At 37.5% G+C, this 13,396-nt stretch overlaps 1 protein-coding gene across 18 annotated transcripts in view; it reads right to left on the bottom strand.

The window, feature by feature from the left end:
- Positions 1-13,396, bottom strand: part of LOC142042141 (potassium voltage-gated channel subfamily KQT member 1-like) — a 515,171-nt gene that overhangs the window by 447,145 nt on the left and 54,630 nt on the right. For 15 of the 18 annotated variants that reach the window (XM_075051709.1, XM_075051710.1, XM_075051699.1 and 12 more), the window contains exons 6-9: positions 12,647-12,743; positions 7,602-7,742; positions 493-603; positions 54-134 (exon numbers count right to left, since the gene is read on the bottom strand). In XM_075051709.1, coding sequence (XP_074907810.1) covers positions 54-134; positions 493-603; positions 7,602-7,742; positions 12,647-12,743 — 430 coding nt within the window. The remainder of the gene's footprint in view (positions 1-53; positions 135-492; positions 604-7,601; positions 7,743-12,646; positions 12,744-13,396) is intronic. The other 3 variants (XM_075051705.1, XM_075051707.1, XM_075051714.1) reach the window with 2 other exon arrangements.

The raw sequence follows: 13,396 nt of genomic DNA, 5'->3' as shown, positions 1-13,396 counted from the left end.
CCCCCCATTCCTTTATTTGAAGATCCCAAAAGCCCAAAGATGCTTTATAGTACCATGTAGGAAAGCAAATGCAGTTTCCTAGACCTTTGCTTCGTGGCGGTGTTCCTCTCCTCACAGGACCCCAAATTGTTGTTCTATAATCACAAAATAGCAGAAACAAAGGAGTTTTCACCTCCAGCGCTGACATGCTGATAAAAAACCCCAAACTTCTCTTTCTCTTTACCTCACAGAATAGCGTCAGTTCTCCAAGTAGCAAAAATTACTCTTACTTCCTTCCTAGGCCACACCTCTCTAAAATGACTGCAGTAAAGATACAGCAGTTTCACTTGTTTGCATGTGTGTGTCCATACACACACTTGAGGACACACATGTGCACATTCTCAAGCAACACCCAATGCCATTATTTCCTATCAAAGGCACTAATTTAAAACTACCTAATTGTAAGCCCAAGTCAGACAGAGACTTTATTAAAGTGATCCAAGTTCTACTTACCGCTGGCAGAGCAAAGAAAGATATAGCAAATACTGAAAAACAGGAAGCTATTGTCTTCCCAATCCATGTCTGGGGAACTTTGTCTCCATAACCAATTGTTGTGACTGTTACCTAGACCAGAAACAAACATCTGATTCACTGCAATGCAGTACCTTTTTTCCCCAACAAGCAGGAAAAAAAGAAAGAAAGAGGAAAAAAAGTAGAGAAGTATCAGGAGATACATATGGATCAACAGTGTTTGGATTTGTGCATAAGGAAACCACAGGAGTACGCTAAGCATCACTGCAGATTTATCCTGCTTCTACATTCTTCAGCAAGCATTCACAACTGGCCACTGTTCTGGATGCAACAATGGTCTGGACCTAGGATGACTGCTCTCACAGTTTGTAGCTGGCTGCTTCCACTCTCCCAAGACTGCAAGGGTTGGCCCTGTGGGCTTGAAACCATAGGCTTGCAGGTTTTATTCTTTTGGTTTTAAAACGTAGCTCCACAGAGTTGAGAAGAAAGCTTTGAAAGCACTGACTTGCACACAACCAATGCACAGACATCTACCCAACTCTGCAGTCAGGCAGAGACACTAGTTGCAGCAGGAGAAGCTATGCCCTGTGCTGGCAGGAAAGAAAAGCAATAGAACTAACACCATCCCAACTGAATTTTCATAGCAAGAAGAGAAACACAACCATTCCACGACACATTACCTTCCAAAGTAAATATGCCAGAAGACCAAGAGCTAAATACAGCAGAGCCCCACACTCAGCTTTTCTCCTCCCCCCCCACAAATACAGTTCTTTGCTACTCAAAATTACATTTAAGCCACAGGATGCATCATATTACTGTACCTGGATCTCCTTATTGCTTATCAGGGTGCAGCAAGGGCCAGGTACTCCCTAAGGAATGGGGATCCCAGAGTCAAGAGAGATAACACAGCTGGTGGGGCAGTACCTCCTCCGTCAGGGTCCAGTCCCACAGCATCCGAGCAAAACAGATGCAGAAAGAGCAACCAGATCCAACCAAGAGTCCAGATTATAAGGCAATATCACAGCAATGAGGCGGGTTCAACATCAAGCCAGGGTTAGGATCAGGTCCAGCAGTCAGCACACAGGTCCACAGGGATGAGGCAAAGCCACAATATCAGCCCATGGGTTGAAGTCAGGCTCAAGGGACTCCATAGCCAGACATAACTACAGGTGAACTAAAGACCACCCCTCCTCTAGCAGTGCTGAGCTTAAATAGAGCCCCTGGGTGTGGGTGGAGGCCACAGGTGATGCTTGTTAGGGTCATTAGGCCAGTTAGTGCCCTCAGGGCTGTGACAACAGCCTCCCTTCTCAGCAAGGCATATCCTCACACAAGTCTGGGATCAGTAGGGACTCACTGTAGAGGGACTAAATCACTGTGGAAGTGTCAGGCCACCCCTGAAAAGCCACAAAGGCAAGGAGGACCTGAGTGGGACAGAGGTTTTGGGCTGTTTCTGATGAGCCACAGCAGCCTGGAAGAGAATTCATTAGGAGCCCAGCGGTCAGTAAAGGACTGGTGCTCGGGGGGGGATCAGAGTCCAGGTGAAGGCTGGTCCATCAGAAGGGTTTGTAATGTAACAAGGGCCAGCTGCTCCCCACCAGAAGGTGATCCCAAGGAAGGATCCCAAGGGAATCCCACAGCTGGCCAAACAGGGGCCTCACCACCCTGGGCCCAGCCTCACAGCAGAATAGACTCACAGGCAGTGGCCACGTCCAACAAAGACTCTAAATCATACGGCAATATCACTGTGATGAGGTTAAGTCTGAGGCCAAGTATGGAAGTCAGCCCAGAGGTTGAGCCCCAGATCACCAGACCATGGCTGAGCTGGAGACCAGCTCTCCTCCAGCACAGCTCAGGCAAGAAATTAGTACCCAGGGCTGAGCCTAAATAGAGGCCCTGGGTGTTGGGGTGGTCCCAGGTGTGGCTGGTCAGAGCCATTAAGGCTTTTTAGCCTACTCGCTGCCCTGACTCTGCCATAAAATGGTACGAGAAAGATGACTTGTATCTCTGAGAAGTAGAAACATTCTGGTGAGGAAATGAAGAATACTATCACCAATACCAACCACTGGGGAGAGCTTTAAATAGAAGAAATGTACTTCTATTTGGGAGCACCAGCCCTAAACCCAGTCCCACTCCCTACGCTTTGCCTTGAATGGTAGTAGAAATACAGCCAAAACAGACTTAAAAGAATATGTAAATTTACACTGACTACAAAAGAGGATGTGGAAATACTGCCTTTTATGGGGAAAGTTGCTGACAAATACTTAGATATTATGCAAAAATAGGCTTCTCAAAAGAAACTATCAGCAATAAAGTCATGGGAAGAAAATATTTCCTCCTCCTCTCAGAGCAGTTCTACAGAGAGCCAGAAGGAAAATTTACAGGGAAAAAATGACTAACTACTATCAAACTGAGTTTTTCCAAGTTCAGAAAAAATTAAGCTTGTGTTTATTCATCACAAATTTCTCACTTGATGTAATCAACTTTGTAGTATCTATATCCTCTAATGAATATTGTTATTTGGAACTGCAAACTGCTCTCAGCAGGAGCTCTGTCTTGCCAGGTATTTGTCCAGATTTAATGTGGCTTGCCCATGAAGTGACTCAGGTGTTGTGTACTACCAGCAGCACAAACAGATGAGTTTTCCAGACCCCCAAATTAAACCAGACCCCCCCCAAAATTCAACTTTGAAAAGCAGTATGTGTTAGTGGGGAGTCGAGGAAGTTAGAGCAGTGTTTCTTTAACAGCACTTCAGCTCCTCAGTGCACCCAGATGACCCCTTAAAGTCTGGGATTTTTCCTTCCTTTCCTCTCTTTTTTCTTATGAAAGGCTTCTTGTTTTTTTTCTGGTTTGTGTTTTTTTTTTGTTGGGTTTTTTTTTTTTTTTTGAGTTCTCCAGCACTCAGGACTTAAAAACAAACTGCAGTAATGTTGAGCTGCCTTAGTGTTACTATGGAAGACAGCATGAAAGCTGTAACCACAGAAAAGATGATTTTCCATCTCTACAGCAGGCATTTGGCTGGCAGATTCCTGCAGGTGCCTGAACATGTCTCAGAAAGTTTCTCCCTGGCTATCTTAAGAGGGTTCCTCCTTGGTAATCTAATTAGTGCATTGAAGTATGTGGAAAGGATTATAAATAATGTAATTCTCTGGCTTGCTTAATCACAGCCAGAATCTTTTTCTACTTGTATATCCAAAAGTTATTAGTTATCTGCTCAGAGAACGTTTAATAACTAGGCTTTGGAAAATGACACCTCCTTTGTAACACAGATTTACTATGGCACATTCCAGCTGGTATGCACATGCTCTAACACAGACTCTGAAAACATATATGTATACTTCAAAAAAGGAAGAACTCTAATTTAGTAGAAGTCAACAGAGCTTCTCATATGCTTTAAGATAGGCAGGTGTCCTGAAGTTTGAGGAGTCCGAACTGCACACCTCAAAAAACATATTAAATATAAAGGGGTTCAAACTGCTATGTCTGGCATGGAAATTTACTGCTGGAAATTCTGAGCAATTGATCCCAAGTACCTCTGCCAGTTAACACCAATTTACTGGAGCGACTATTTAACTCAAGTTCAACAGTACAGAATAGTCCAGTTTGCAGCAAAACCAATAAGCATTACAAACAGCAAGAGATGAGCATGGAAAGGCCTAAGAAGAGAAGCTTCCTACATGCCTTTCTTCTTTCCTCAAGAAAAAATACCCAGAAAGGACAGAAAAACTGCTGTGACATGGGTTGCAGTTCTGGCAGACTGACAGTGCTGTTGGAAATGCTTTTGCATGTGTTCTAACATGCTATAACTTCTGAAAGTGGCTTCATATAAAATACCACAAGCCTTTGATATGTCTTTGCAGTTTCATCTGTGTGCCTGCCAAATCTAGGTGAAACAACCTTGCATTTAACTGGAGCGGGTGAATGTAGTTAGCATTTAATTCCAGCTCTCATTCATTCTTTATTTTCCCTTTTCTTCATATTTAAACCTTTCAGGTCATTTGTATCAAGTTCAGCAAGCTTGCACTTTCTACTCAAAGCAAAATGTTACCCATAATACACTCTGTGGTTTTTGTCAGACACATAAGACTTTCAAATACTTGCTACCAAGATTTTTTTCCTATGGTTCAGTTTTGAAAGGCAAAAGTGAAATCAAATTTCACTCCCTAGTAACTCCACATCTGTGTTTCTATGTTACAGAAGATTTGAAAAGAAAAAGAAACTGATTCACTTTGTCCTTTGTCACTGTTCCCAGCTGTGAACTGCACCTGCACCGTGACTCACTAATGCTGAGGAGGCCTAGACGTCTGAAAAGCTTAAACAACAATTTAAACAGTGTTCTTCATGTGCCTCACACAGCTAGAGAAAGACAAAGCTGATTTTATCTTGCTATTACACGAAACAAGTCAAGTTTTGGAAAACAACAACAAAACCCATTGAGCACTTCGCAAGGCATATACGTACACTGTGAAATACAGATTCCAAGTCATCTATCTCAACAAGGTAAAGTAAAGCACATTTTAAACTTATCTGTTGGTCTTCAAAACTGAACTCCTTTTGAATTCCTTAAGTCCAAAATATTAACAAAATATGCTTGTATAAACACATCCTGACTTTTTTTACCTTAATCTTTTACTCTTACTCAAATCAAGGCTGTAGATTCTAGCATTTAAAAATATTTTGTAATCCATATCTAAACATTCAATGCAACTCATAAAGCAAGCTCTGGATAACTAGAGCTGAAAAAAATAAAAAAGAAGGAAAGGTCGAAAAAGCACACTGGCTTCACATGGAAGTTTTATTACATACAGGAATAACCCATGCATGAATGTACATGGGCAGAACTGGATGCTAAAAACCATAGCTAGTTCCCAAACTGATTGCTGAAAATCCTTTTTTTGTTTTCCACTGTACCTTGCTCCCCTTAGTTTGATAAGAGGTTCTTCTTCCCTCCCATTCAGGTCTGAATTTGGGCATTTCTTGCCTTTTGCAGTTACAGGCCTAGGAATTACTTTATGAAACACCAAAGACATTGTGCAGAGCAAACATGAATCACCGTCCTTTAATGATTACATATTAAGTTAAGACCTCCTTACTAATAAACTATATGCTTTCCATTTCTTTCACTGGTGTCATTCTAATTCACATGGTACTACAAACCTCTTTGGAACTTCACTATGCTAGAAAAATTTATGAGCTATTTCTCATAGATTTAGCTGAACTAGCACAAACTTTTATGGGAGCCCCTAATGCTGCTGAACTTCCCACAAGCAGCCCCACTTTTAATTAGAAGTACTTCACAGACTATTCAGCTAGACCATTAGTAAAAACAGAAACAGTAGCTGTGTTCCACTGCATTCAGTCATTTAACACTGGTATTTGAGCTGAACTGCTCAAATAATAGCAGAATAAGTGAGCCTGTGTACTGGTTTGTTTTCTTAAAGTAGACATGGGGTATCTTTCATAATGTCAATTACACCCTGATTGTTTTACTTTTACTTTTGAAATATAGCACAATCTGTGCTTCTGGGACATTTATTCTTCTCCTCCACTAGCTAGAGATTATCTCATGTCTATAACCGTGAGGTTTTATGTTCTGAAAATTTTATCATACGTCTATTGAGGACTTTAACAAGTGATTGTTGTATGGGCTAGTTCATGGTTTCGTTTCTTCCCAGGACATTAGATAATCAGGTCCATCTGGCCATTTAGTGGATTTTTCTTTTTTACTAGATTTTTCTTGGTTTGTACTGTTTTGCACAGCCATAGGTGATACTCTGCAAATGAAATGAATACTTGACAACCTAATGACAGGTATTTAATGTTTAAAAAATTTTTATATTGAACCGCTTAAAAGGTAGTAACTCAGGCTACATGTAATATAATCTATATTTCTGTATACTTCATTGAAGTACAGGCTTACACAGCATCTAATTTAAGGATTAGAAACATATATCTATTAGGAACTTTTTGTCTGACTTCCCAGACCTACTCACCAGTTTATTTGTATGCAGATAAACAATTGATTTATGGTCTAATAACTATATTGGCATTTTTTAAGTCTATCATCTAAGAACAAATCCAGTTTATTGTGTTTCAAATCACTCTTGAAATATATCCTTCTCTCTCTGGAAGTTGGTGGCTCTGCATCTGTTCTAGTCCTCTCATTTTTCTCTGTCACTAACACCAATGTGATGGATCTCCTTGGGTTTGTTATAATGAGACAGCCAACTCATAAAATATATGAGGTTCTCTAGTGGGGAAAAGGGACCACAAGAGAAGAGATGGTTTGTGCAACAGCTAATAAGGAAGGAAAGCATGAGTCACAGTGAGAAACATGATGAGAAGAGCCGTATGAAGGGAATATAGAAACAATCTGGTCTCTTATTCTGTTCATAGCTATCTAGTCCTTTTTCAACTGATTCTGGGCATGCACACAATAATTACCACAATGCTCTCAAAATCCCAGTTCCCCTTTAATAATATTTTTTCTTTATTTCACCAAAGATTTGCACTGACCCTGACTGATGATAGATATCCAATGTAGTTGATGAATCTGTGAAGCTTTGCCAGCTGCTGTTGATGGAGCTATTTACCTCTACAGTGAATCATGGAATTATTAAAAAAAAAACCAGGAACCTGTAACCTGCATCAAGGTCTGCATTATTACTGAGAGAGTGAGCTTTACATAGAAATAAAAAAAGAGTCATTAACCCAACTTCCACAAATAGAATATACTTTTAAAGTTATGCACCTTCTGCAGATAACTAAGTAGAGTTTACAAGAAGTGGTATAGGTTTTGGAGGGTATTTATACTTTTTTTGAAATGTGGATCTCAATGTGGACATTTTGTATCTGTAAACATTCAATGTCCTTTGCTAAGGACTTGCTATCATACTTTCACAATAAAGTTTAATACCAAAATATTTTAATTGTATTTATTAATTTTTTTCTTGTGTACTTTTTAAAAGGTTTTCGAGCTTCCCAGAAATATGCTCTGCAAAGAAAGAAATGCCAGATTTTTTAAAAATATCACAACTTCAAAAGAAAATCTTGTGCACTAAGTTTGCACGTGCATTTTGTTGGTAAAGACTTACCACACCCCACCAAAGGGCATCAGCGTAGCTGGAGAAACCTGTCTTTCCATCCTCACCAATTGCATCCTTCTCAGCAAGATAAACAAAATAGGATGAAAAGATTAATCCCAAGAATCCAATGTACAACGTGGTTATGAGTTCCTATTAAAAGAGAAAGCAAGCAAGTGCATAAGGTTTACATCATATATATTCTATCATTGTAAAACATTGTAAATATCTGGGGGTTTTTGCATCACAGTAGAAAAATTGATAAGTTATATTTCAGGTATGAAATTTGCTTCCAGTAAAACAAGTAGTTCAGTGATTTGTCTTCTATTCATATCAGACTAAAGATTTCAAGAAGCCATCATTTCTACAAGATCATTTTGACAGCTAAACGTAGGGTGGGAGATCTCTCCTGTTTTATGTCTTCCGAATGGGAATCATTCCATTTAACTGTCCACTCAAAATACCAAATGTTAATACATTTTAGAAATAGTAAAACAGCTTTAGAAATGCACTTTACGAACAGTACACTAAAATAACAGTTAAGAAATAACAACCATGTCTTGTGGTTATGACCATATCTAAGCAATTAACTTGTGTATCTGATATTTAGATTGCTTAAGACTGAATATTGATGCCTTAACAGTTTCATGTTAAGATAAAATAAAATCTTAAGATAAAATGTGTTAGGTAGGTGTAACCTCTACTTCAGTGCTGAAAAACAAAGACTGTTTGAGGCTAGGCCAGTTCATTAGAAGGGACTTTTGTTAGGGCATAATACAGTCCTTGTGAATGTACCAGTTTCTCTACAGATTTTTGGATGATAAAGTTGTATCAAAACCGGTGTGACTTAGATACAGGATTGTTACAGTGTTTAGGAAAAATGTGATTGCACATTTAAACAAGCCAAAATGTGGGGTGTCACAGATGCAAAAATGTGTAAAGTTTATAAAAGCAGCGCTACATCATAATCAAATGAGATATTCACCTACCCCTCAGGAAAATCCAATACCTAGTTATGAGCGAAAATAGCTTATTTTAAATACTTAAAGTTTACAATGCTTCAATAGTTAACACATATTATTCTTTTATTTTCTTTGCACATATTTATTCATCTTTATTATGAAACATTGTTGTACTACATCTTCATTGGCATCTTCCTTAAATTCTTGACATATTTATTTTTCTTTCATTGGATCCAAACCAATATGGGAATTAAAATATTCCCATAGGATAAATTCAAAATTAAGATCTGTCTAAGAAGGATTGCCTCTGCTTATAAAGTATATCATGTTTTCACAGATTTTCTGTAACAATCTACCCACGTTTCTTAAACTGTTTGTGAGGGAAGGCTCAGGTTTTATCATCAGAATTCCTTCAGGTTTGTTTTTTTTTTTTTTTTCATTTCCTTATAAGACCTTTCTGGGAAAATGTAGTCCTAGTAGCTAGTAGCTGCATTCAGCAGCAGGAACTATATATATTCTTCCTTCTGCTATAGCATTAATTAAAATCTAGGTTCAGCAAGTTTTTTAAGCAATCTTGGCACAAAGGAAAGTAGGTGTTTTTTCTCTAATAATTTAATAATGACCTAAATAATAAATTTTGATAGTATTCAGTTTTGCCCATGGGCAAGTCTTCTAATTTAAGCCTTAAATTTTTGCAGGCCTGTTTGCTAAACAAGGCACCTGAAAGAGGAAATAAAACTTGGTTTTTCAGCAGTTCAGATTTCTATGTTGGTCACCATTCTTTTCTCATCTTTTTCTCTAATGATAATGGTACGCTGTGTACTTGTCAATATGACTTCATTGCTCTGAAAAGTTCCTCGTGTTTACATTTATAGTTGACTATTTGCATTTCTCTAATTTTTCACAACTTTTTGGTTTGCCTACACAATGTTTTTTCAATGCAAGATGAAACTGTTTAACACCTGAGACTGTAAGTTCAGTGATCCATAGAAAATTACAACAGAAATGGAGACTAATTCTTGTTGCCTGCTTACAAAGAAAACACTATCCTTTCATCTCTAGTAGGTTTGTGACTTCATTCCACATCAACAAAAAACTATTAGTTACACTTGGCATGTTGCTTACTTCTCAGATATTAATAGATTTTACATGTTGTTGAAGAATGGCCATCACTGCTTTCTTTTAATTTTGTCTCAGAGGACAGAATTAGAGAGTGGATGATAATTGGAATACCTCTGTGTTAAGTGCTGGCTTTTTGAGAAGCAGGCAGAAAAATATGCTTTTCAGAAATGCTATGCATAGTCTTATGAGATCCTTTCAAAGTGGTTGAAATATCAACAGAACTACTCGGCTTATTTCACCATTGGCACCTCTCAGCTCCAGGTCTATTCATCTAAAGACTGAACTCTTTAAGTAAAGCCCAGATGAAAATTTAATTGCCTTAGACTTATTCTAAATGCCACTCCATGTTACATATGTATAGAGAGACAAAATACTACATGCCTGTATTTAATTATGAAGAACAATGGCAGCAATCTAATACATACTGCATTTAAGAGAGAGTGCAGATTTTAAAATAATCCATGCTTCAACAAATTTGGATAGATTGGTGTCTACCAATGTCAAATAGTGTGAATTGATACATGATCTCAAAGGAAAGAGCATTTTACAGAAATCAGGCCTTAAAACTTCACATTTATATAATTTTTTAATAGATAAGAGCTTAAGAATAGAGAGTGCTGCCTGATACAAATGACTGTTTTCAGCAAGGACTTTCAGATACACATATGCAAAGAACAAAACCCAAAGATACACAAAGGTAAATTTGAATATTGAGAGACTTGAGTCAACACTTTTTTTTAACTTAGATTTATATTTTCAGTTACAATAAGGACCACACAATATAAAATTCAACACTTAGAAAAAATACAAGGAAACCCCAAGAAAACCTCAAATCCACAACTCATCAGTAACTCCCTCCTCAAAGCAGTAGAAGACCTCACAAAGCAAGGTGAGGAATAAGTAAAACTAATTGAGAGGCTTACAAGCTGGAGCTGCATTGGCTAACTCAGTTTTTCAGTAAGCTGCATGATTTTTCCATGTCTTTCCATCACCACATGTGATTTTGACTCATGTTTTGTTGCTTTTGGCAAGAAGTGCTTGTATAAGCTCAACCTGCTGAAAATAGAAGAGCATCCTGGCCAAATTGGGCCTGAGTGAGCTAATACAGCTATATGTAAAATTCCAAAACATGGAAATCATTGGTGACAACTTTAGCAAGCTCTTCTGGGCCCACAGAGGTCCAAGTGCTTGTTATTTCCACAGGTCACAAAGATGTGAATTTATTTTCTCACATTGTTGAAGGGTTTAGGGTCCCATTTTTTCTAAAAGAGTACCAAACTCAACAAATAAATGAGGACCTTGTGCTCTGCCTGTAAAGAAAAAGCAGCTGAGGTGGGGGGGGGTTGTTTTATTTTTTTTAAAACAAAAATTTCTTTAAGAGACTGGACAGGAATAAAGGTTCCATTTTCCCTTCCACTTGGTACCATGCTAGCTAGGGTTTCAGCTACACTTGTCCAATGTCAATACAGAACTGTGTGTTTGATTTTTTTTTTTATTAATGTGTTAGTGGGTGATCCGCTTTGACAAGTACTACAGATCTGTAGGGTTTTATATATCGTCATAATCACTTCCTTGGATTAGCAGAACTTCAGGTGCATTTATTCATAAATTCACTTCTCCAAGGGTTTTTTTTTCCTTTTAAATCAGTGAACTTATTTATGTTTGTGACATTTAAGACTTGAGTGTTATGTTTTGGAGATAGTATTTCCAGATTCTTGACTAAAACTCTGAAGACCCACAGGAAAAAATGCTCTCAAACACCTCTGTCAGTAAAGTTAGCAAATGTTGAGAAAGTGTATTTGGATATCAGCTCTGCCCTAGCTAGATATCCAGGCAATGCGACCATGATAAATGAAGACCACACACACTTCGAGCATTAAAAGTCATCCTGTTGTACAGAATAAAAGTAGGCTTTATACTAGAGCACTTCGGTGTGCATCAGTGCTGCACAGCAGCATAAAATTGACATAAAATTTCCTACAGTACTGGGGGAAAAAAAAATAAAGGGAAGAAAAGTAACTTTTAATGTTAACTTAATCTTTTGGATTACGTACCTCCCAATAATATCAGGTTTCTAAATAGCAAATGAAACAACGTCTGTGTGGAAATCTATAACTATTTGTCAATATCTGGAGAACAAATCTACACTCAAAGAGTAGGTTAAAGAACCACCCTTACAAGTCTGATGTAAAGATTCATAGCACAGTATCAGCCCTCCACTGTATGCTATGATGTGCAAGATTTAAAGGCTAATGATAAAAGGTTTATTATGTTCATAAAGCTAAGTCAGCTTTTCATCAAGAGATTCCATGAAGTCCCAAAAAGAAGCCTTCAGCCAGAATTTTTTTAAAGTCTGCACTAAAACATTTAAGCTTTTCCTGCTTAATGAACTTTTTTACAGAATAACTGTTTCAAAGCTTTAATGGACATATAACTATTTACAGCCAAGTTTACCTCTGTGACTACACCCTTGAAAAAGTAACTTTTCTTGCATATTAACATAACATAGTTAGTATTTTTATTTATAGAATGGATTAGAAAACTCCTTATTTAGGCAGAGAAATAGAATTATTTAAATAATTGACTTGTTCTATCAAGGCTTTTCCACTAGCATTTGTTCTTCCACAGAACAAGCAAGATAGCAACATATCCTCTGTGAAGACAGTGGACAGTATTTGCAATATGAAAGGCAGCCCACGTAACTGCATTTAATAAATTAAAGGAAGGATAACATCAAAGAGCACAACAGTTAATTTAAAAAAAAAATACTGATGCTGGTACCCTGTTAGCCCCTGACCTGAAGTAAATAAGAGTGTTCCCATTTTAAAAGTAGAAAAAAACACATGATGGACTTCTAAAGTACTTTTTCTCTTGCAACAGTAACTGTTTGTTTAAACCAGACCACAATTTGAAGTCCATGAAAAGAACACACTAAAGTAAACAAAATGCTGGGGATCTCTAAAGATCTAGTACCTGACGATGTATGAAAACAACTGATCCTAATAGTCGCCAGGTGCCACCCTGCCGATCTACATGAAGCATGCGAAGTATCTGAAGAAACCGGATGCCCCTGTACGAAAAATAGGACATTAAATAAAACTAATGTTTGAGAACAATACTGCTTTATCTATACACAGTTGACTATGTTCACTAACATACTGCCATATTTAGAGAACTGTGATAGCATTGCCCCTGCTTAGGGTTGCATCGTAGGCTTGAGACATCTCAGTAGACAGTATGTTTAGATCACATTTCATTATATTCAAATATATTCAGAAATATCGACTAGGACAACTATTAGTTAAAAGGAAAACAAAAAAAAAAATAGTCTAAAATATATGCTTTCAAACTCAGAGGATGCTTGCATATTTTACCTGATTACGATTCTCAAATGCTTTCTTTCCAAGCAAAACCAGTGCTTCAGGCTTTGCTAACATAAATATGAGCAAACTTTTTTCTCTATTTGCCAAAAGCAGAATGTGAATCAAAAACAGTATTACTGAAGTCCTTTTTGTGTAAGTTAGAGAAATCATCTAATTGGAAATAAATACAGTCCTATGTGATTTTTAGGACAATAACTGAATCATGAACTCCCAATATTTTCAACTAAAGAAAAATAATTATCCATATGGTTCTTCAGTAGAATTTTATTCAATGGAAATATTTCATTTTAGTCACTCTTTTGACAATTAACTTTGCTTACATTCATCTTACTATTTTATC

The sequence above is a fragment of the Buteo buteo genome, chromosome 19 (genome assembly GCF_964188355.1).
Source record: "Buteo buteo chromosome 19, bButBut1.hap1.1, whole genome shotgun sequence".
NCBI classification, from domain to species: domain Eukaryota; kingdom Metazoa; phylum Chordata; class Aves; order Accipitriformes; family Accipitridae; genus Buteo; species Buteo buteo.
This window is presented reverse-complemented; position numbering and strand designations above follow the sequence as displayed.